Genomic DNA, 23285 nt, shown 5'->3' on the forward strand with positions numbered 1-23285 from the left:
CTTTAATTAGAAATAAAAGAAAGGAAAAGTAAGGCTTCTTCCCTGTTACGAAATCAACAAATGAAATCAGGTAATTGTATACCACAACCACTAAAGTTGTCAATTTTAAAAATTTCAGTATTATGGTGTACCCAATGGATAATTTATACCAAGTAAAATTTATACCAAGTAAAAACTTCTCACGGTTTTTTTCCTATTTTACTTGTTCAGAAGGTCTATGGAAGATTTACTTCACTAAATGTCATGAAGATTCATCAGAAGAATTTGAGAAGTCTTGGGAAAACATTTCTAAATTGGTCATGATATTTTATGGAACAAACGGCAAATCAGAACCAATTTCATTGGACGGCAAAAGAAGAGATCAATCTAAGAACCATATAACATATGATGTAAATTAATGTATAGCCTTTGATTTATTTCTAATTACAGTGAAGTGCTTTTCTTGGAAACAACAGACTTCAGTTAATGAGTGCCTAATTAATTCACTGGTTCTTCACTCATCAGTATAGGCAATGTAAAACCGATTGTTTACATTATTTATTGTAATCTAGCATATGTAGTGGTGATATTTGTTAGTGTTAATATACTGAATGGGTAGGCATTCTAAAAACAATCATATTTAATCATTTATATCCTCACTTGAAGATTTATATTGAACAGTCACTGTATCACTTGGTTATTCAGATCCAAACTGAAGTTAATAATGGTGAAATATCCAGAGTGGTTTGACCAACTGGGTTTCCTTAGAGGTCAACAAAACTGTAGAGAATTTAGAAAATGCTATCTCATGAGCTCCTCTAAAGCCAAAAAATCAACCACTTCTTTTTATTCTTAGGTACACTTCCCACATGATCTTGGGATGTTCTATAAGGTGACACTTGGGCTTCATCATTGGAGAGAAAGCATATCCCAGTTGTCTCTTCATCACTGTAAAATACAGAACACGGCAACCCTAGATACCTTTAGTCTCTCTACAAATAAAACACTCCCTCTTCTTAATGGAGACCAATGGATTGAGCTCCCTGTAGAATGGCCATTAAGGGAACCACTTTCTGGTAGGTATAAATTGAAGTACCTCTGATATTGCAGCTCAAATCTTTATCAGGCATATCATTATAGTTGTCTTTGATTAAGTACTTCATAAAACAGATTTGTAAGGTTTCAATACATATTTATTAAATCATCAATTATCAAAAATATTATATTATTTCAATTATGGTAAGTTAAGGTGTGGCCATCATTTGCTGTATGCATATGTACATATCCTGCATACTCTCAGCTGTTTATTTCTGAGGTAGGTTAGCACAGTAATAATAAATTAAAATATCATAACACGTCACTAAATTGTGAATAGCCAACAATTAAAACAATCAGTTCCATTAGCAGAAAAAAAAGATAAACCTAAAGCCTGGAGAATAAAGAAGTTCTCACCTGTATCCAAAACTAGTGAAATTAAGGGTCAATGTGTGGGAAAGGCACAGATAAGATACCACTACTAAAACGACCGTGCCCCTGGTAGTCATTTGAAGGTAGGAAGACACAGAACATAGTTTCTGTTATCTAAGTCAATATTAATTAATTAGTTACTAAATTCAAAATTAATGGACATGTATGTGACAGAAGTATCTTGACTGCAGACATTTAGATATTTAGTGGTAATAATCACCACCTTAAATTGTGCATAGAAATGGATATGTAGTCCTTTCAAATCTGGAAATATTTTATGCCAGTGGTCCTGCTGCTACATTTTATAACCCCTTGCAGAGCACATTGTAATAGTCAAACTTGATGTAATCAAAGCATGCATATTTATTGAGATTTATTGAGATAAGATTTATTGAGATAAGAACACAGACTTATTGAGATAAGAACACAGCTGATGGAGGTGAAAAATGCGATCAGGTCACATATGGTGAACCCATAGGGCCGTGGTGGCGAACCTTTGGCACTCCAGATGTTATGGACTACAATTCCCATCAGACTGTAGTCCATAACATCTGGAGTGCCAAAGGTTCGCCACCACTGCCATAGAGTTTTCAAGGCAGAAGATGTTCTGAGGTGGTTTGTCAGTGAATTAGCCAGATTAATGAAGAATAGATCCATCAAAGACAGGGTATTCTTTGTACTTGGTAGGACTATGGCTCTGAATATCAGGGTCATAGCACAGAGGCTGTCAATGGCAAACCACCTCCGAATGTCTCCTGCCTTGAAAACTCTGTGGGTCACCACAGGTCAGCTGTGATGACAGCAAGAAACAGACACAGTTCTCAAATGAGTAGTCTGTTTCAGACTCTGGCCTTGTTGGGGATCCTAACATAGGCTGTTGAAACTATTCTCTCCCATAACGAAGTACTCCTTGTTCTGGCGCCACCCAATTCCAGCCCCTGAACTGTAACCAGCCAAGATGGGCAAGGATCAAGGTGTGATGTGGTAGGCTGCAGCTGCCTAGGCAATCTGTCCACCTCCTCAGGTTACAACTGTAAAAAATACAGTGTGCTTGTGAACTATGGCTGTAAATTTGATTTATTTAGAAGACTTGTGTGCTGCCACTTACTTGTTTAAGGGGGTTTAGTTTGTTTAATTGATAGGTTAAATGGTGAGAACAAATTTTAATGAATGGAGTTGAGAGTTAAGAACATGCCAGTTTATTTTTGAAGGTGATACTGGTCTTAGTGCATCACTATACTAGGTGGTTTTTTTTAAAAAAAAAGATAACCTTTCCTTCTAGAAGTTGTGGATTCATCATGTTCAGAAGATGATATCAGAGATAGTGTTAAACTTCCAGGATTAGGAGAGATTCCATGTACCAATAACTGCAAGATCTCTAGGTTCTGGTTACCTTCTGTATATAACAAAGAAGAAAGGATGTGAGACAAGAGGGGGAAGTACTCATTTTCAAGCTCAATAGCATAGGTGGGGAAGCAGCATTCAAGTTGCCCCAAGGAATGATAGCTTCTGTGTATTAGACTACAAATATTCACAGTATTACAAAAAAGGTTGCCAAGGAGATTTTTGGCATTATGCAAATTTAATCAGTTAATTGACTGAACTGTGTAAAACTGTAAATTATTAATGTAATTAATTGTAGCTATTGATATAGATAGAAAGTTGCAGTATAAGCGTGAAGGGCACTTCATCCTTTTTATGTTAAATATTGCTTGATCTTAAATATTGTGCAAATTTTTCTTTCCTTGTCAGCTGTTTTCTGCTGACAGTTCTGAGATGTTATCTATGATGAGCCATACTGAGATTATCAAGCAATAGTTCTATTTTTCAATGCAATTTGGTGGTCGATTCATAGATCTACATGTTGCAGACCAACACCAGACCAAAACAGGGTCAGAATAAACTGTAAATCATGCATAATACATTCATAATATCCCAGATACGAAAAAGCTAATTCTGTTTAACATCTCTCTCCCCCTCCCTTCTTTAACATATATTTCATATATTTTGTATCTCGAAAATCTAGAAGAATTTTTAAAAATCTGAATTGAAAAGTATCAGTTTATTTAAAACATATAATTAGGATAAATTTCAAGTTAAAAGAACAATCAGGAGACTTATTACACAAGGACAACAAATGGTGGAAAAACTAATTTGCCTCTAGAGTTGGTTTCTTAAAATAAATTTGAGGATATCGTGTTGCTTAGTGATAAAGCATGGCATGCAGATGGTCTTGAGTTCAGTTCCTAACATGCCCAATTAAAAGGATCAGGAAATAGTAGTCGGTGATGTGAAAGACCTGAGAACCTGGAGAGCTGCTGCCCGTCTGAGTATATGAACCTTGATTGACCCCTGGTTTGATTCAGTATAAGGCAGCTCTATGCATCCAATGCACATAAACATGCAGATATTGTTTTTAGTCAAATATACATGATTTTATCAGTGTCCAATCAATGTCTAAGTTGATGTGGGGTGTTTTTTTTGTTTCCTTGTTTTTTGTTATTTTAAAATCAACCAAATAAAATAAAAAAATAGTTTTGAATTACTCTTGGATATGCATTTTTTATCCTGGATGAGTAGAATTCACATTCAGAAGTTGGCAAAGACCTGTATTCTCAAGAAACCACTTGGTTCATTATCACCAATACCAAATAATTGATTTGGTTGAGTGGAAAAGTTAGATGGAATTGAAAATCACTGCTCATGATCAAAGTGAAGCTGCTGGTATCCTGTTTTCTCAATGGGCTACAGTCTCTCCTAGATGATGATGATGAGGAAGAAGAGTTTGGATTTATATCCCCCCTTTCTCTCCTGCAGGAGACTCAAAGGGGCTTACAATCTCCTTGCCCTTCCTCCCTCACAACAAACACCCTGTGAAGTAGGTGGGGCTGAGAGAGCTCCGAGAAGCTGTGACTAGCCCAAGGTCATCCAGCTGGCATGTGTGGGAGTATAATATTTTGCACCTGTCCAGATTACACAGGGCATCTCCTCCACAATGGTGTGGTGTTAATTCAACAAGCTGGGAGAACCTGAAGGCTGAAAACAGGACTGTTGATCTCAGGGGGCTATTTGGGCAGAGGTGTGCTAGCCTTCTCTTAGTCAGCCCACTCAATTTCTAGAGCCCCCTCTTGAATGTTGGGCACTTCATTGAGATTTGTGGCTCCTTAGCACAGTTGGGAACTCAGGTCCCCCACTGACCAGCTCACAATGTCCTTGCTTTCTCAGTGATGGTAGTCCACAGCCTCAGACCCCTGCTTACAGCCATCAGGCCAAAGCTGATTTATGGCAACCACAGCAAGTGACTTTCAAGGAAAGTAATTAAGTCACAGTGGTTTGCCATTGCCTTCCTTTGCAGAGTCTTCATTGGAGATCTCCCTTCCAAGCACTGATCCTACTTAGCTTCTGTGATCTGATGAGTTTGTGCTATACTATGCTGCCTTCCCTCCAGTTAAAGTGAAGTACTTGAGTTAAAATTAAGGTTATTTAGTTCAATGTTTAACTGAGCTGGTTGTTATGATTCTGTACTTTATGTTCCTGCTATTTGTAAACTCTGTGCTAAAAGAAATGAGCTATAGCTTTGACATAGTAGCTGCATGAACAAAGGTAACAGAATGAAGTATTTACAGAATGGTTATTCCATAAGTCTTGGTGCTTTTTGTAAATCTTTTACATACAGGACTAGTGTTGGGACACTCCAAGAATTAAACAAGTGCACACAAGAGGCTTGTTAGCTTAGTGAACTTTGGTTGTTGTTATTTTATGTCGTAAACTTCTTCTGAAGCTCCCCCTTAGTTTGTCACACTGGAGAAATATTTCCAGTTTCTGAAAATGTTAATAGAAATTACCAATTTTGGGACCGAGTACACACTATTTGTATGTTCTTCTCATGTTAACACCTCTCATCGGTCAGTGCCTATTACTGTTATGTGGCAGATGGCAGGAAGTAAAATGTTAAAAATGCATTTTGAAATAGCTATTCAAAGCTTTTTATAATAGCATTGGTTTGACTTTTCTTTTTATCTTACAGTGGTTACATATCACATCAAAATATTCTCCAGTGACATTTTGAGCAAGATAAACTTGTTATGTGTCTGTGTGTATGGAGACAATGGAGATACTGGTGATAGGCCTGTTTTGTTGTCTTTGCCGCCTGAGATCCAGCAAGGAAAAGCAAAAGAGGTATTTAATTTCATCATAATTTTCTGAAATAAATCCTTAAAACAGTATTATTGAATCTCAAATGTAAGGCACATAAATACACATAAAACAGTACATCTCAGAGCTCAATTCTGATTCAAATTACTTCAGTATTCTTTTAATAGTTGTTTACAGGTCAGATAGATGCTGTGGATCTGGGGGCACTGAACAAAATTGAACTTCGGATCAGAAGCAAATCATGTAAGTTAATTTTACTGTGAAGATTTGACTAAATTGACAAATTGATATATGTGTTTACTTCAGGAATTGATGCCACAAGTTCTGCAGAATCAGAACTCTCTTGGCTTTCATTCAATAACTGCCATTTAGATTTTTGAACCTTGAAATAGGAAACTATTACACTGAAGGCAATATTACTGTTGATCTCTGAAGTACTTTATGGCTACATAGATGTTTTGAGGGTTAGAATTGTAGTCTGGCAATACAGAACTCTGTTTTCTGCAATGATCAGTTCCAGGACTACAGAAACCAATCGGAGGAACCAATTTCTTTAGCTACTGAACCATTTCACTGAGTTATTAATATTGTGCAGCCTTTAGCCCCATGAAAGACTCCATATCAATTCTATTAGCCAGCCTAAGTGCTTTGTAGATTTTCCATAAGCATACAGGCAAATACTTTGGTTCTTTCTTGATTCCATCATTCTACCTGTTTCCTAAAAGTTGCAGATACAATTTAGCAATAGACACATGCTTCAATATTTCCAAGTACCCTTTTAGACTGAATATAACGCTTTGAAGAGGAAACTACAACAGTCCTCTTTGAAATTCAAGGCCTTTTCAAAATGGCCTGTAACACCCATGCTCGAGAAATGATCAGAAAACAATAATAATTATCTGATTAAGCTAGAATTATAGCAAAGGCCACCCCAGACCCTGGGATGAAATCCACTGCCCAAGACTCAATCAGCTCGAGACTCAAGCAGCAAAGGCCCCTCTCATGCTGCCTGGGATTGTGCAAGGAGCAACAGCAGCCATCCACTGCAGCCTGAAGGTAACAGGGGAGCTCCTGGACACTGCATCCCTGCTGTAGCTGCCTTACCACCACACAAACTGCGGCCATCCACTGCAACCCAATGGCAACAGGGGAGGAGATGACAGGGGCTACAGAAGGGAGGCGTCATGGCATGGGCCAGGGCTGGGGAGCTGGCGTATGAACTGGAGGATTACTTGGAGCTGCAGGTGACAGGGTAGCAGCCTGGCAATACAGCAGGTAGTCCCCCACCTAGTGGGGAGGCAAGGAAGACAAGCCAGGCCAGGACCCAGGCTGCCCACTCTGACCAGGCCTCAGTCCTTGTGCCAAGGAGGGGGATGGAGCCAGGGGGGATGTAAGAGGGAGTGGGGAGCAATGGCATAGCGCCCACGGGGCAGGGGGGGACGCCTGAAATTACCCATCCATCCCCCTCACACACACAAAAAGAACCATTTTTGGCCAAATGAGAGCTGCAATAAGGCACAATGGTTACCGCATCAATCTCTTGTCAATTTCCTCCTGCAAAAGCAAATTCCCTTCCAAATTTCACTTGCTCCTAATTGCAGGCAGAGTGTATGTTGGCCTTAAAGTTACATTCAAGATGAAATTGACAGAACTGATATATTCAGCCTGTCTTGTTTCTGTGCCCTAATGTTACAGAGTTAATACAATATGAGAAAGAGAAAAAATGAAAATCCTTTTGAAAAACAGAAGGGGAGGAGAAAAGGGCTGAAGGGGAAATAAAGACCATATTAACATGATCTTATGCTCAGTCCATGAAGTGCATGATAAAGTCTAGGTCATATTTCAGCCTGATCAGCCAGAGCCTTTCAAGGTTGTAAGTTGTAACCCCAACACTATTCCTACCAAGTGTACAATCCAGTCTTAACAAATAATAGGATGAAACTCCTTAATTTAAATGTAACCCAACCCCCATGAAATCAAATACCTCAGCCTAAAATTATAATAGATTCCAGGTGGTCAATCATATATTATCTTCTCAGTGCTTTAAATGTACAAATGTGGAGTGAGACTGTTTTCCATTATTTCTGTAATCTTAAATAGTAAAGAGATTGATAATAATGAATGGACTTGTGATGTTGAAATGTCCTATGGCTAAGTATAATAAGAGTGACACTGGTGACAATTTATTGATAATATTAATGATTGTACCACATTCTAACAGTTAATTTAAAACTAAATATATTCATGCCATCTTGCTTCATTTGTAGCCTGTGAAGTGGATATTAGAGCATTACACTTGAAGGAAGCTCCAAAGGAAGAGCCTGTCTATATATTTGAAGTGAATGAGTGAGTATGATATAAAAACATGAATCTCCTAATGTCTTTAATGTGTTGCATAGCATCATGGTAGCCAGTAGGCATGCCAGAATTTGGGATCTTTCTGTAGCATTTAAGAATATTAGTTGTTCCTTATTGAGTTCCATATTGAGTTCTGAATATCACTGTGTGGCTTGATTTTAGAACATTCCTTTTGGATGCCAGTAAACCTGAAATAAGAAGAGAAATCCCCCTCTCTTCAGTTACCAAGGATGAAGGTGGAGTAGAAAATCTGGAAGAATACATTATTAAAGTATACACAGGTGACAAGAGAGGAGCAGGAACTGATGCCAATGTGCACATAATCCTGTTTGGAGACAAGGATTCATCTCAATTAATTCAGCTCAATAAATCACTTGATCATCGAGATCCCTTTGAAAGAGGAAAGGTAAACTGAACAGTGTCTATATGCACTGTTGTCATGTCATGTTTTTCGTTCCTAAAGATAAAGAACTTGCCAATACTGTAAATACTTTCCTCCTCTTGATGGTACTGATGACCAAAATTGATGTCTGGCTAATCATTTGTTGGATTGTGGAAGCAAATATATACAAACCATTAAAGAAAACCTCCTAAATGTTGTTCTTCATGGTATTTTGGGTTTTCCTTACTAAACAATAACAAAACACATACTACAAGTCTGGGATACCGAAAGTGAACCTGTATTATGAATTGAACGGTGGCATACTTAATCACCTTGACTGCACTGAATCAGGTCACTTATTCAAAGGCAGGTTTGTATATTATAAACAAAAAGTACATTAAAAAAGCAAAACCTGTTTTCTTCCTCGATTGAGTGGCAATCTACAGTATACTTAGCAAAGAAAAAAAATGCTCCTGGGTGTTAAAACCAATACAAAATCCAGAAATTTTCAAACATAATTTGGAAAGCAGAACTTTCAGGCTTTATGGGGAAAAATTCTGGTAACAAAAGTTTTACCAAAACAATAAGAATATTAACAATAATGCATTTCTCATATCACCATTATTCTGCATACCTACATTTAAAAGTAAGCCAAGCAAGCAAACTGTTTTCAGGTTTTGACTTACTACATTTTGATCACTGCTTTTTTATTTTAAAGACTGACACTTTCAAAATTAATACAAAGAATGTTGGAAGGCTGCAGAAAATTGAAATTGGACATGATGGGAAAGGATTTGGTAAGTACATTAGTATATATGTTTGTGTACGTCTGTTCTAATTCTCCTTTTGATGGATAAAAATCCCCCAATATATGTCAAAATGGCCTAATGATCATGCAGATTTACAGTCCATAATTCAGAGAATATACATTAAGATTATAGCACTCTCAAATATTTATTGAATCTCAGAGCTGAAAGGGTCTACCAGGGCCATCTAGTGCAATCCCCTGTTGATGCAGGAAATACAACAATAAAATTCCTGTATCTATCCAGTAGATATTTAAAAACCTCCAATGCCGAAAAATCTACCACCTTATGAGTGAGACTGTTCCAGTGTCAAAAATATCTCTCATCATGAAGTTTTTCTTCAAATTTTGATAAAACCTCCTTTGCTGTAGTTTATATTCATATCCAACATGACTGAAAATGTATCCTCCCCACCGTCCACATGGCATCCCTTTAAGTATTGGAGGGTGACAATCATATCACCTCGCAAGCATTTTTTCTTCAGCATAGATATTCCCAGGTCCATCAGCCTCAGTTCTCATAGGACACCATCTCCATATCCCTTATCGTCTTTGTGCCCTACGCTGGATTCTCATAATAACATGAAAATCAACAATTAGATTTTACATGTGGGGAGCTACTTGTATGCTAAACATACTATTTCTCCATATGAAATATAATGTGGTACACCACCTGAAATAGCATCTTGGAGGCATTTGGGGGCTGCAGCAGGAAAGGAAAGATTAGAGTCATGTTCCATTAACAGATATCTTAATCAACTTAGAATTTGATTGGAGTATTGGCTTCTGAAATGTGTTGCCTGTTACATTATTTTTGTGTAACATAAATGCATGCCAAAAGTTAAATTTATTAATAAGGAAACTTCATTTTATTGTTGTATGAATCTGATGCTGAAACACACTGAAGTTAAGCATTTTAATTTATACAGATCTAAGTCAATGCACTCAAAGGGAAATTTGTTTTCCTGAGTTTACTGAGAGAATTGTTTTTCTTTAATAAAAATTGTCTGTTCTCCGTATGTAGTTTAAGAATTTCTGTATTGTTTTGGCAGACATTGGAAAAGAAAAGGGGGTTCCCAAAGGGGAGGCTGAAAGGGCTCCTGGAAACAGTGCGACCTCATACCGGGGCATTTGCCCTCCCTGGGGCACTTACTCTGGTAGAGGGGGCAAACATACTGATGGCTGTACATCCTGCAGCCCCCCCCCCACCAAATCTTGAAGTCTGGGCTGTGGTTGGTCTGCTCTGGTGTCCTGCTCAGATGGCAGCATAAGGGAGCAGGTCGTGGTGTTCCTGGGGTAAAGCTGATGTTTGTCAGCTCCCTCCCGCTGTTGTACAGCACACTGGCCCTCGACCATCTGCCACCCGCTTGGTGGCATATGTCCTTTAAACGTATGGGGCTTTCCATGGCAGGGGAGTTTGGGGCTTTTCCGAGATTTCCACACCACCAGAAAGCCCTATTGGAGGTGGCGGGGTGGCACAGCACTGGCACTGCATCCTGCCTTCTCTGGGTTTGGATGGGGCTGTTAGTGACATACAATTGTGATGTTAGTTAACATTTTAAATTGGATGAAAAGAGAAAAATGAAAATTTATATTATTTCCATACTGCATTGCTTCATTTAACTTACTAACTGTTCCAACCGGTTTTGGCAAAAACAAATGTAATTGAGAAGAAGAGTTGAATTTATATTCCTCCTTTCTCTCCTGTAAGGAGACTCAAAGGGGCTTACAAACTCTTTTCCCTTCCCCCCTCACAACAAACACCCTCTGAGGTAGTTAGGACTGAGAGAGCTCCAAAGAACTGTGACTAGCCCAAGGTCACCCAGCTGACATGTGTTGGATTGCATAGGCTAATCTGAATTATTCAGATAAGCCTCCACAACTCAGGCAGCAGAGTGGGGAATCAAACCCGGTTCCTCCAGATTAGAGTACACCTGCTCTTAACCACTATGCCACTGCTAATTTCCATTGTATGTCTCCTGTCTTTGTCTCCCCCTGCCCAACTTTCAAGAACTTTAAAATAAACTTTGGGACAGACTCACTTTTCACAACTACCCGTTTATTCACTCACTGACTTCAACAGAATTGCATTCAGATTTCCATCATTTACCAGTAAAGATCAGTATTTGGCATGACACAGTGAGAAAGTGGTTCAGTGATAGAGCATCTGCTTGGCATGCAGAAGGCCCCAATTTTAATCCCCATTGTATTCCATTACAAGGTCAGGTGGTAGGTGATGTAAAAGACTTCTACCTGATACCTTGGACAGCAGCTGCTAGTCTGAGTAGGTCATACTGACTTTGATGGGCCAGCAGTCTAATTCAGTGTAAGGCAGCTTCATGTGTCCAAATGTACAGAATTGTGAAGATATCATTTTTTTCAGACATTTATGATGATTTCTCTGAAACTCTTGCAGACACTTTGACATGTTTATTTCATTACAAGAATCAGTTCCGGTAAACATTTATTGTAGTCAAAGAAATATTTGTATTTCCCTATGTAAACTTCAGTTGAGGGGGTGTCATTTGGAATCACAGGGATTTATTTGTGAGTGCTTACCAGAATAATGCTTTCAATGAAGCAGCAGGTTGGCAACCTATCCAACAACAGTTGTATTGATGGATAATCAACATGCCTGTTGTATCAGCCTGCCACATGACATAGCAACCCATAGTCACAGCTGTCTAGAACTAAGTACTGCAGCCTTCCATTTAATTCAGCAAGTTGGCATGCGTATCCCCAAGCAGACCTACTATCAAGTAAAAACAAACCCACTTTGCCACTGTCTCCTCATTACCAATGAAATCCTAAACAGACTTAAAGGTAAAAGCATGGAGTGCATGTCATACCACATTTTCTAGGCAAACTGTGTATACAGAGTGGTTTGTCATTGCCTTCCTAGTCATTCATGCTTTACCCCCAGCAAGTTAGGTTTTACATTTTACTGACCTCAGAAGGATGGAAGGCTGAGTCAACCTTCAGCTAGTTACCTGAAACCGACTTCCATTGGAATCCAACTCAGATTGTGAGCAGAATTTTGACTGCAGTACTGCAACTTATCACTTTGTGGTTTGCACTTCTCTAAATCCATTGTGGGCTTAGAAGGCTATAGCTCTGCGAATCTCTAATCTTGCTTTTTAAATTTAAATAATGACAATAAGTGAAATTAGATCTTTTCTCCAATGACTGCACCAAAGATTTTCTTTTGATTATTAACCAGTTTGAGATGATAAATGTCATCTTTTCCTTGTAAATAATGAAAATAAAAACAAAATACCACCATTCATTTAAAAGCACTTGATAAGATTTGAGATTTACCAATAAGTTTAAGGATTAGCAGCATTATCACTTTCCTCTAAAATTTTTAATTATGTTCAATAAATATTAACAGTTGCTGACTGCTCAAGACGTAATCCAGAGTACCATCACTCAGTTGCTTATATACATACACACACAAATGTTCTATATATTCTTTTTCATTTAAATACCTCCCTGTGATACAAGCGTACACCGATTCCTAGAAAAGATTAAAGTTATTTCCCTTAACATTCTTTGTACAAACGTTCTTTGTACAAACGTTCTTCAAAGGTACAAACACATGTTCACATTTGCTCTTTCTTAACAGGAAGTGGCTGGTTTCTAGAAAAAGTAGAAATCACAGATGAGTCTACAAGTGAACAGCACTGCTTCAGTTGCAATAGGTTTGTGTCCCAGTTTTTAAATTTAGATATTTTAATGAATTTTATTAAATGCCATTCACTTATATTTTAACCATTTGAAGAAGTTAATATCAATACCAATTGATTAAAGCCTACAACATACCAGAGGTTTGTCTTTATGATCTTGCTGTGCACCTCTATAACTGAGAGTGCCCTCCCGACTTCATCAGTGCACTGAGGCAGCCTTTCCTACTGAAACTTTCATGTGATGAGGGGAAGGGGGAGCATTCTTCCCTCAGTTCTTTGCTGCTGCTTTGAGAGAACTGTTTTTCTGTGTGAGCTGTTGATTGCTGTTTCTGAAGAGAAGACGACATGGAGAAATCCACTTCATTGTTTTAAAAATGTGAGAAATGTGGGGCAAATTGGCTAAAAATGACAGCTGTGCCCTTTGTTTGATGTGCCTTGGGGAGGGCCACATTAGAGTATTTTTCAGATAAGATGAGGCACACTCTCTGCCACAGTGTCTATGGCTTTCTACTCTCTCATGTGGGGCTGTCCAGCAAGGTCACAAAGATGAAAAACAGCATTGCACTTAGCTGTGACTGCTGTTCATCGAGTAGTATTCTGTGCAGGCACACATCTTCCTTTCCTCCCCACTGTGCCCACTCTCAGAGGGATACTCTCAGGCGGATTCCGCATGGGCCAAAAACAGCGGTGTGAAAACAGTGTAAACTCTTTTAAACCATTTTAAACCATTTTACACCGTTTTCACACCATTTTCACACCACTGTTTTTGGCCCATGAGGAATCCACCTCAGTTACAGAGCTTCACAGAATCTTTCCAGATCTCTCCACAGCAGGTCCACGTGTGTGCAGTCCCAGGTCTGCCTGCACAGAAGACCACTTGACAAATAATAGTTACAGGTAAGTGCAATGCTGTTTGTCTTCATACTTATACTCTCCTGTTGCCAGCTGTACTCTTTTAAAAAGTGACCAGTAATTCCTGGAGATTCCAATTTACAGTTGTTTGGATCAAGTCATAATCAGTTCTCTGCCTTTCCAGTATCAATAGATCTAGTAGGCATTTATTCATGGTGGTTTAGGTATTTTATACTTGCTATTTTATTTATTTTTAAAAAATGTTTTTTTTCACAAGGTGGCTGGCTGAAGATGAAGGTGATGGACACACAGTTGTGCAGCTTTATGTGTAATATTTTTCTGGGAATCCTGACTAAGTTTTCCCCTCAAGTGGTTTGCTTGTATTTCCTACTTGTGAGAGAACTGCAATTATCTCGTGAACAAATATCAAAACAATGTATCACATTTAAAAACTCGAGTGAACATGTAAGAATCTTGAATACCTTTTTACGAATACAAAATAAAACATGAGTGTTGCAATATGGCTTTGTAAGTTTGTCTTTTCATAACAGTATGGATTAGAAGAAACTTTTCTTTTTAGAAAAACAAAGAAAAATGAATTTGTGACTGTGATTTTTTTTCAAAGTAGATTTCTCTCTTGGGAACTAATACAGGCACCTTTGTAATACTGGGCAGTCATGAAGCTGTTGCATTGGGAATTTATGTTCTTGACGCTTTGAAGACCTACCTGTGACCACATGCCACTTGCATTCTGTTGCTATAGATATAGCTATAGAGATACCTTAGCTACACTGTCAGACAACAGTACATCTGTCTAGCTAAACTGATCTACAGTTTATTGGTCCTGTCCATTTCATTATTGCTTTTAGACATCCACTCATGACAGTTACATTTGGTCTGACATTGCTAAAAAGGAGAAATTGAATTATGTATTGCCACTGTATTGATGACATCTTACTCCAAATCACTAGACAACTTAGAATCATAGAATTATAAAGTTGGAAGAGACCTGAAGGGCCATCAAGTCCAATTCCCTGCAATGCAGGAACACACAATCAAAGCACTCCTGACAGATGGCCATCCAGCCTCTGTTTAAAAACCTCCAAAGAAGGAGACTCCACCACACTCTGAGGTAGTGCATTCCACTGTCGAACAGCCCTTACTGTCAGGAAGTTTTTCCTGTTGTTTAGGTGGAATCTCTTTTCCTTCACCTTGAACCCATTACTCCTGGTCCTAGTCTCTGGAGCAGCAGAAAACAAGCTTGCTCCCTCACCAACATGACATTCCTTCATATACCTAAACATGGCTATCATGTCACCTGTTAACCTTCTTTTCACCAAACTAAACATACCGAGCTCCCTAAGTGCCTCCTCGTAGGGCATGGATTCTAGATCTTTTACCATTTTGGTAGCCCTCCTCTGGACCCATTCCAGCTCGTCAATATCCTTCCTGAATTGTGGTGCCCAGAACTGCACACAATATTCCAAGTGAGGTCTAACCAATGCAGAATAGAAAGGTACAATTATATCCCTCAATCTAGACATTATACTCCTATTGATACAGCCCAGAATTGCATATGCTTTCTTGGCCACCACATCGGACTGCTTACCCATGTTCAGTTTGTGGTCTACTAAGACTCCAAGATCCTTTTCGCATGTAGGGATATAACTTACCAATTGTTCTACAAGACAGTTATTATTTTGTACTTTAACTGTTGTAATCTTCCTCTGGAATTTAAAAGAAAATGTCATGGAAATATTTTAAATTAAAAGTGAAATCATATAATTATTATGTTTATGTATCTCAGGCTGCAATCCTAAACAAAGTTATACCCTTCTAAGTCTACTGAAATTAATGAACTTAGAACTTTGCTTATGACCACACTGTTAAACACTGAATTCATTGACTCTGGTTATAGAAGTATCTTAAAGGAGAGACAATTATGCCTGTGGCCGTAAATAAACCATTTGAAAGTCAAGACTTACTGGTTGGCTTCTTGCAAATTAGTTTTTTGTTTTGTTTTTTGGTCTGCCTCACAGGTCATTAGTTGTAAGACCTACTGCATCATTTCCTTTGACTGATTGAAGGAAAGGAGCTTTAATTTAGCTCCCCTAAAGGTTCTCTCCATGCTTGCTCTGCTATGGCACATACTGAGATGAATTTGAAATGGTATCCCCAGAGTACATAAATGAGTTCAGTTGGTATCTGTATTCATTACACAGAATCACTTTGCTGTGATCTATTATGTGATTTGTTTCATTTAGTGAGTTTTTCATTAATAGTTTGTAATATTAACTCATTCTGATGCCATTTCTAGTTTATCAAGTGTAAATAAAGCCTTCTTAATTTGTATGCCTCAACTAAGATTCAGTACCTTCTTTTAACAGCCTCCTTGCCTACTTTGTTCAACTTGTACTGCTTAAAATAAAGAACCAGGTTTATTTCCAAGCAGTGCAATGGAAGTAAGGAAGGAAGGGATTTTTTAAATAGAGATAAGTAAGGTTCATTAGCAGAGCACATGCTTTGCATGCAGAAGGTCTTGGATTCAGTTCCCAGCATCTCTACCTATAGTTAGCTCAGTGATGACCTATCTCTACCTGACACTCTGGAGAGCTGCTTCCTGTCAGAGTAGACAATGCTGAGCTAGGTGCATTAAAGGCCGGTCTTGGTATTTTTGCAGCCTCACATTGGATTTTCATTGAGAACCTATTAGCTTTGAATCTGTCCTTTTTCACTTATACTCCATATTTATTTTCTCAATTGTTTTTGTTTAACCTAGAGGTCATTTTATACAGCAGTTAATGGCTGTTTTAACTGATCCGCAGGAGGAGGAGGAAGAGGAGGAAAAGGAGTTTGGATTTATATTGTACCTTCTGTAAGGAGTCTCAAGGCAACTTACAAACTCCTTCCCTTCCTCTCTCCACAACTGACACCTTGTGAGGTAGGTGTGGCTGAGAGAGCTCTGAAGAACTGTGACTAACCCAAGATCACTCAGCAGGTTTCATGTGTAGGAGTGGGGAAACAAATCCAGTTCACCAGATTAGTCTGCTGCTCTTGTGGAAGAGTGGGGCATCAAACCCAGTTCTCCAGATTAGAGTCCACCTGCTCTTAACCACTATATTGTTACCATACCACCCTGGCATAGTGCTTATTCACAGGTATCCCTGCCTGCGTATCAGCCTAAAGGGTAATGCTGGAGGTGTAGAGATGGAGAGCCCATTCTCTGGCAATAGCCAGGTGTAACCACAAGAAACTTTTAGGAATTGTTGTTCTGTTCTCATGCTCTCACCTTGTTTGCCATATCAGCACATTTTCAGCTCCACAGCCAATAAAGAATATGCCCTTAACACAATACAGTAGTCCTATTGAATGGATACTCATTTTCAGTCACAAGAAGACTCCTAATGTCATTGCCTCCCCTGATTATCTTAATTTCTGATTTCTCAAACAGTTCATCGGAACACCTCCCAGAGGTTGTCCTATCCTGCCCCAAAGGTTGCCCTGGCACCCCCAGAGATAGTTCTTCACCCTATAAATATCCTACCCTCCAAAAGGCCAATCACTCCATGAAACTGACACCTTTCTGACTTTGTTATTGTGTCACACATTGCCCCCGGAACCAAATGCTGGATGTTTGGCTCTGAACCTTGGATCTTTTTCTTGTCGTGATCAGGTTTTATTACCCATAAATATCTCATACCCGCTTCTATTCCAAATCTATTTTCCAATCTATCTATATCTTAGGAACTCTGTGTGTGCAAGTTTGCTGCATTGAACCCCTTATCCCTACAATATTGTCAAATTCGCATTATATCCTTCTCTGTGGATTTTCTTCCAAGAGCTGATCTTTGTATACAACAGTATTAAAGATTCCTTATCCAGCCAGTAGGTTATAGATAGAACAGCAAGTTTCACTTCCAATGAAAGTATACCTATCTATTCAAGCCCAAAGAATTGCATTTTTATTTACAAAAAAATTATATTTGTTTCATTTCTTATTGCATTCACTCAGGAGGGGGGGGGGATTAGTTTAAATGGAAAACACATACAGTTAGCGTGGAACCAGTTTGTTTTTCATTCTGTGAGAATGACAAATTTCAGGGATTGTTCTCTTCTCCCAAGATATCCTGTCTGCCAGATCTCAGGCAGATAGTGGGAAAGGTATCAACTTTACATGCAAATAAAATTTTCATTTGCACAGCAGACAGAGGCAGAGATCTGGCACCCCAAGAAGGCAGACAGCATTACAGAGTAGGCAAAAAGTCATATTTTGGTATCACCAAAAATACAGGAATCATTTTAGAAAGCTATAGAGGTTTCCTTATGCGTTAAAAACTTATATTATTTTGAAGTTTTGCAGGCATTGTTGTCCATAACTACAATTTCACAATTTTTATGAGAACTCTTTCTGAACAAATGCATGAAAATTAACACAAACCATTGATGTTTAATAAAGGATTTGGAGGATTCCTATTAGGCACATGTGTAATGCTGTTTTTAATCTGAAACAATATGCTTGAAAATAAACTCCTTTGACATCTGCAAGACATCACAATAATTGTGTTTAGTACTGGAGTTAACTATTAATCAATGAGAGAAATGAAAAGGCATTTCCTTGCCAATATTCCAACTAATCAATCATGATTAAATAAATCATGTGGGATTTATTTTGATTTCATCAAGCCTGAGAAAGGAGAGCAGCAAATTTCCTCTTAGAAAGCTCTTAGGTCTAGCCTTCAGCCAGTTTCTATAGAGACAGTTTTTTTAAAAAAATAATATTTATTTCTAGCCATAAATAACTTAGACAATGTTGTGCTGAAATGGTACTTAGCTACAGCTTCCACTTAATTTAAAGTGGATAGCATGTTTGAGTTGCTGATAAGGTGAAACAGAAGTCAGTCAGCATTTTATGCAGTCTTATTGGAAAAGAGATACTCCACAGAAGCAGTGCATGCCCACAATAATACTAATATAGCACTATTTCACTTCAGGCAGATTATCTCTGTTGCCAACACATAGCAGTGTTGTGTTGTTATCCTTTGGTAAATATTTGCTTAGCTCTTATACCACAAAAAAATTAAACTGAACCATAGATGGGTTGTTGGGAAATAATATGTACACATTTCGGGTGACTTTACAGGATTCTTTGTAATTACAAGATCAATTCAGAAATGAAACCCAACAGTACAGAAGTTGTCACAGGAGGGCCAAATCTTCTCTTTATACTGTAATGCAGGTCATTGGCAGTGTAACGATTTAAAATGTTGTGTGTGTTTCTTTAAAATGAGAGGTAACTTGTAGAAGGAATGAGGATGACAATGGGATGAGAGAGCGAGGAGACTGGTTGACATTGGAGAGCGACTGTTGACAGTCTGTGCTGAACTGTGAGAGTCATAGTGTATAAAACCTGGGAGACAGTCTGTGATCGAAGCTAAAAAAGAGTCTGTGTTAAATTGAGAGAGGGGAGAGAGAGAAAGAGAGGTTGTCTATGTTAAACTTAAAGTGTTATATGAAGTGCAGAATTGCCAAAGAACTAAGTAGAAACCTTGGGAGACTAGAAAAGGAGTCTGACGAATTCCTACACTTAGCCTTATTTATTGCAGGTGGACTGCAGTCCACAGGGTGTTATGTTAGGACTGCTTTTGATTGGATGTCTGCAACAAGCAGAGTTCTAAAGGCTGTGTGAAGAGATTTGAAGGAGGTCTGATCAAAGTGCCAGAATGAACCAGTGTGTGCCGAAGGGGCTCTGTTCTATATTGGTTATACTCTGTTTGAGGAACTGAAGGTTCAGATTAAACAGGAATCTGTACTGAGTCCCTGGTATTAACAAAACAATGACACTAATTAAACAGATGGATTGTTTGGTGTTTTCTCTGAGGAAAACCTACACTCGGATACTAAGCAATGAAGCTTACGAGAGTGGTAAAGAACTTAATATAGAGATATATACAGAGAGGAAATTGGCTTTCTGAGGGATAGATGGAATTCCTTCTCTCTTAAGCAACATGTGGGCAGGACACCTCTAATGGAGAGATTGCCTTTAAAAGTCTTTGAAGGAACTTTTCTGGAATACTTACCTGAGGATAAGCTGAAGGTCGTTCAAACTAATAGAAAGAGAAACTGAGTACTGTGTCACCTATACTGGTGTGTAAATATGTATAAATGACAAACTGAATATAACATCTTGAAGGCACTAAGCTAGTGACCTGAGCCATCTTGTAACTACTGTGAAGAAAGACACAGACACAACTAGTAGATTATAAACATTTCAACTTACCAACTTCTTGTTTTATCATCTTTATTACTTTGCCTAAAACCATTTTTCATTGTTCCTGTTAATGAAAACTTCATTTTTATATTTTAATGATATCAAGCCTCTTGTGCCTAAGGTATTTTCTGACACATCCCAACTTCTTCTCCCAAGCACTTCAGTAAAATGACCTGATCCAATATATCAAAGGTTGCTGAGCTGATGAATGGAGAACCCACCCCAGACGGAAGAATCATAAACATAAACTAGAGCTGCTATGCTAAAAACAAGCAAAAGAACCCAAAAACCTTTTCATGTGAGGTCAGTTTGTGCCATTTTGCTTACTGCATGACACTGCCTCATACGTAACATCAGACTAAGGTCATCTAGTTCAGTATTATCTATTTTGCCTGTGAGAGGCAGAGATGCTCCCAAACCCTAGTGCCTTTTGCAAGCAAAACATGTACACTGCTGCTGTGCTTAACTGGAAAAATAACTCAGAAATTCAAAAAAATATTCCCCAGAAGCATTTGGTACTTAGCCTGTTTTTCCTTTGTAAACTTCCACTTAGCTCCAAGTCAGTCTTATAATTTTGTTCTATTGCACTGTTTTTCACTAGTAAGTGGTTTTTAAAGGAAAAGAGCAGCATTAATGTGCTTGCTCTTCATTAATAAAAAATATTTTCATTATTTCCACATCTCACTGACTAATATCTATGGAAATGTTCACATTTAACTTACTCGTGACAAAACAGAGGGGCTTCTAGTTGAAGGAAGGGTTGATCTAGGGATTGAGCTTGGGAGTGTTCCTGGACCCAAGTGTCCTGTTGGATAAACAGGAGACACTGGTAGCAAAGAGTGCCTTTCACCAGTTTGGGTTCATTTCCCAGCCTCCTTGGTGGGAAAGATCTTGCCACTGTGATGCAGGCCCTGGTAATTTAGATTACTGCACTTCATATGGGGCTGTCCTTAAACACTGCCCAGATACTACAGCTGGTGCAGAATGCTGCAGCTACAGTGTTGACAGGATTGGGCCATAGGGACCATTTCACTCCAGTCTTGTTTATTTACACTGCCTCCCAATTTACTACTGTGGTCAATTTGAGATGCTGGTATTGACTTTTAAAACCATAGATGACTTACAGCCAGCATCCCTGAAGGACTATCTTCTTCTATATGAACCTACCCATCCATTAAGCTCATATTTGGAGACCCATTTTTTGTGCCGCTGCTGGCTGGGGCTACACAGATGGCTACCTGGGAAAGGGCTTTCTTGGTTGTGGTTTAGGAACTCTCTCAGGCCCCTTTCGCACACGCAAAATGATGCGTTTTCAAACCACTTTCACAACTGTTTGCAAGTGGCTTTTGCTATTCTGCACAGCTTCAAAGAGCACTGAAAGCAGTTTGAAAGTGCATTATTCTGCATGTGCGGAATGAGCCTCAGAGAGATTCTTCTATATCCTTCTACTGCTATTTTCTGCCAGCGGGTGAAGACTTTTTTAGTTTGGTGTACCCCAAATAACTGCTATTGGCCCTCCTCCCTAGTTGTGTTACGTGTGTTGTATGCTTATAATATTTTGCCAAATTGTTTAATTATTTTTACATACTCTATTTTAAAAATTGTCTTACAGCACAATTCTGAAAACAGTTACTCCAGTCTAATCCCACTTATTTTAATGGACTTAGACTTGAGTAACTGCATAGGATTGAACTGTTAATGTCTTGTTTTACTGCTGAAATGTTTTAATGTTGACCACCTTAGAGCGGAATGGCATCATCAAAATGTTTTAAATAAATAAATATGAAAAAAATACCTTCCTTTCACATACAAAGTCAGTCTGAGATGTAATTGCTATTATAAGTGAAATACTATTCTTAAAAATGAGGTCTATCTCAGTCCCTCAGTCATGAAGAAATTGACTGATTTTACAAAATTAAAAATAAAAGAAACAGCAGACATGAAATCCAGAATAAATTCAAGCAGAAACATACTGCTTGAGAGAAATCTGAGGACACTGAAGAAGAATGGGAGAAATCTGAGGACACTGAAGAAACAAACACTTTAAAAAGGGAGAGGACCGGGGTGGGATTCAAGTAATTTAACAACTGGTTATTTAAAAGCACCTTTTTAATATCCGGTTCTGCCGAAGTGATATGAACTTGCTGAATCCCACCACCGGAGAGGACCCTAAAAACCTGTTAGAAAATTAGATCAAAATGGAGCTGTTTGGCATGAATTGGTTAAAAGAAACAAAAGAAGAAATAAGTATAGGAATGTAACAGATGCTTTCCAAATAAAGATAATTGGGAAAGCAGATGAGGCAAAGAGAACTGCTAAAACAGGGCTAAGCAAAAAAGCTTGCAACAAAAACATTGGAATGCACCTGTGAAAATAAAGTACTAGAAGAGAGGGGAAAAAATCCTTAAACTCCCCTGGACCAGCTCTTCTACCTATGATGATAAATCAATCATAACTGAAAGCTCATCATTGTGGCTTCTATGCAGTCCCACTGTGTGCATGCTCAGGCCAATTGCCAAGATCTGACTTGCAAGCTTCTGGAACAATCTGCAAGATGGAGCACTCTTCCTCTCATTCTTCTCACTCTGAAGTTGGAGGCTTTCCCCACCCAAACAGTCATGCAATTAAGTGGGAGAAACCACTCCTCCCTCAGTTCTCTTTCTGCCACTACTGGAAAAAGGATGTTTGTTTCTGCTCTATTTGTCATGTGACTGTCTGTGTGGAAATTGGAGGGAAAGAAGACTGCACTGTTCAAAAAGTGTTAGAAATGTGGCACAAAACTGGCACAGAATGATGTTCATTTGAGTGCCTCATGGGCTCTGATGAAGGTTATACACCCTCAGTGTGCTGTGTTTGTGATTTACTCACACCTAAAGTGAGACAGGGGGGACCTTAGCAGCTGAAAGCAGCACTTTGAAAGGAATCAGTTTGAGCCAATAGATCTGAAAATGGGTAAGAGGACTTGTTTCCTTTCAGTTGTGTCTGTGCCTCTACCCTTAACATCTTTGGCCATTCTGAAGAGCAAAGGGCCACGTCAGGCAAAGATGTCTAAAACTAAATTAATTTAAAGAATTCAGGCTTAGGGGTGAAGACTAAGTGGTTAAGACAGAAGCCCCCTCGCTCAATCTCCATTGGTGGTGGCCCTGCTGCCTCGTCTTTGGAGATAGCAGGGCTGGTGCCCATACAGGTTGAGATGGGGGGGGGGAGCAGCCAGTGGGCCCAGGGCTTGCCATGACCCGCTGGCTGCTGCCACCACCCCCGTTCCACCTCCATCGATGCCAGCCCTGCTGCCTGACCTTTGGCCTCTTGTGGGACCAGACTGAGGGGCGTCCG

General features: G+C 38.8%; 1 protein-coding gene across 1 annotated transcript in view; it reads left to right on the forward strand.

The window, feature by feature from the left end:
• The window catches only part of RP1 (RP1 axonemal microtubule associated), a 217928-nt gene extending 203725 nt beyond the window's left edge, over window positions 1-14203 (forward strand). The window contains exons 50-59 of the mRNA XM_048508545.1: window positions 11-70; window positions 211-389; window positions 836-1055; window positions 5474-5625; window positions 5769-5844; window positions 7869-7947; window positions 8122-8365; window positions 9060-9138; window positions 12772-12847; window positions 13962-14203. Coding sequence (XP_048364502.1) covers window positions 11-70; window positions 211-389; window positions 836-1055; window positions 5474-5625; window positions 5769-5844; window positions 7869-7947; window positions 8122-8365; window positions 9060-9138; window positions 12772-12847; window positions 13962-14016 — 1220 coding nt within the window. The 3' untranslated portion in view covers window positions 14017-14203. The remainder of the gene's footprint in view (window positions 1-10; window positions 71-210; window positions 390-835; window positions 1056-5473; window positions 5626-5768; window positions 5845-7868; window positions 7948-8121; window positions 8366-9059; window positions 9139-12771; window positions 12848-13961) is intronic.
• Window positions 14204-23285: the final 9082 nt, after the last annotated feature.

This window comes from Sphaerodactylus townsendi, linkage group LG09, assembly GCF_021028975.2.
Source record: "Sphaerodactylus townsendi isolate TG3544 linkage group LG09, MPM_Stown_v2.3, whole genome shotgun sequence".
NCBI lineage: Eukaryota > Metazoa > Chordata > Lepidosauria > Squamata > Sphaerodactylidae > Sphaerodactylus > Sphaerodactylus townsendi.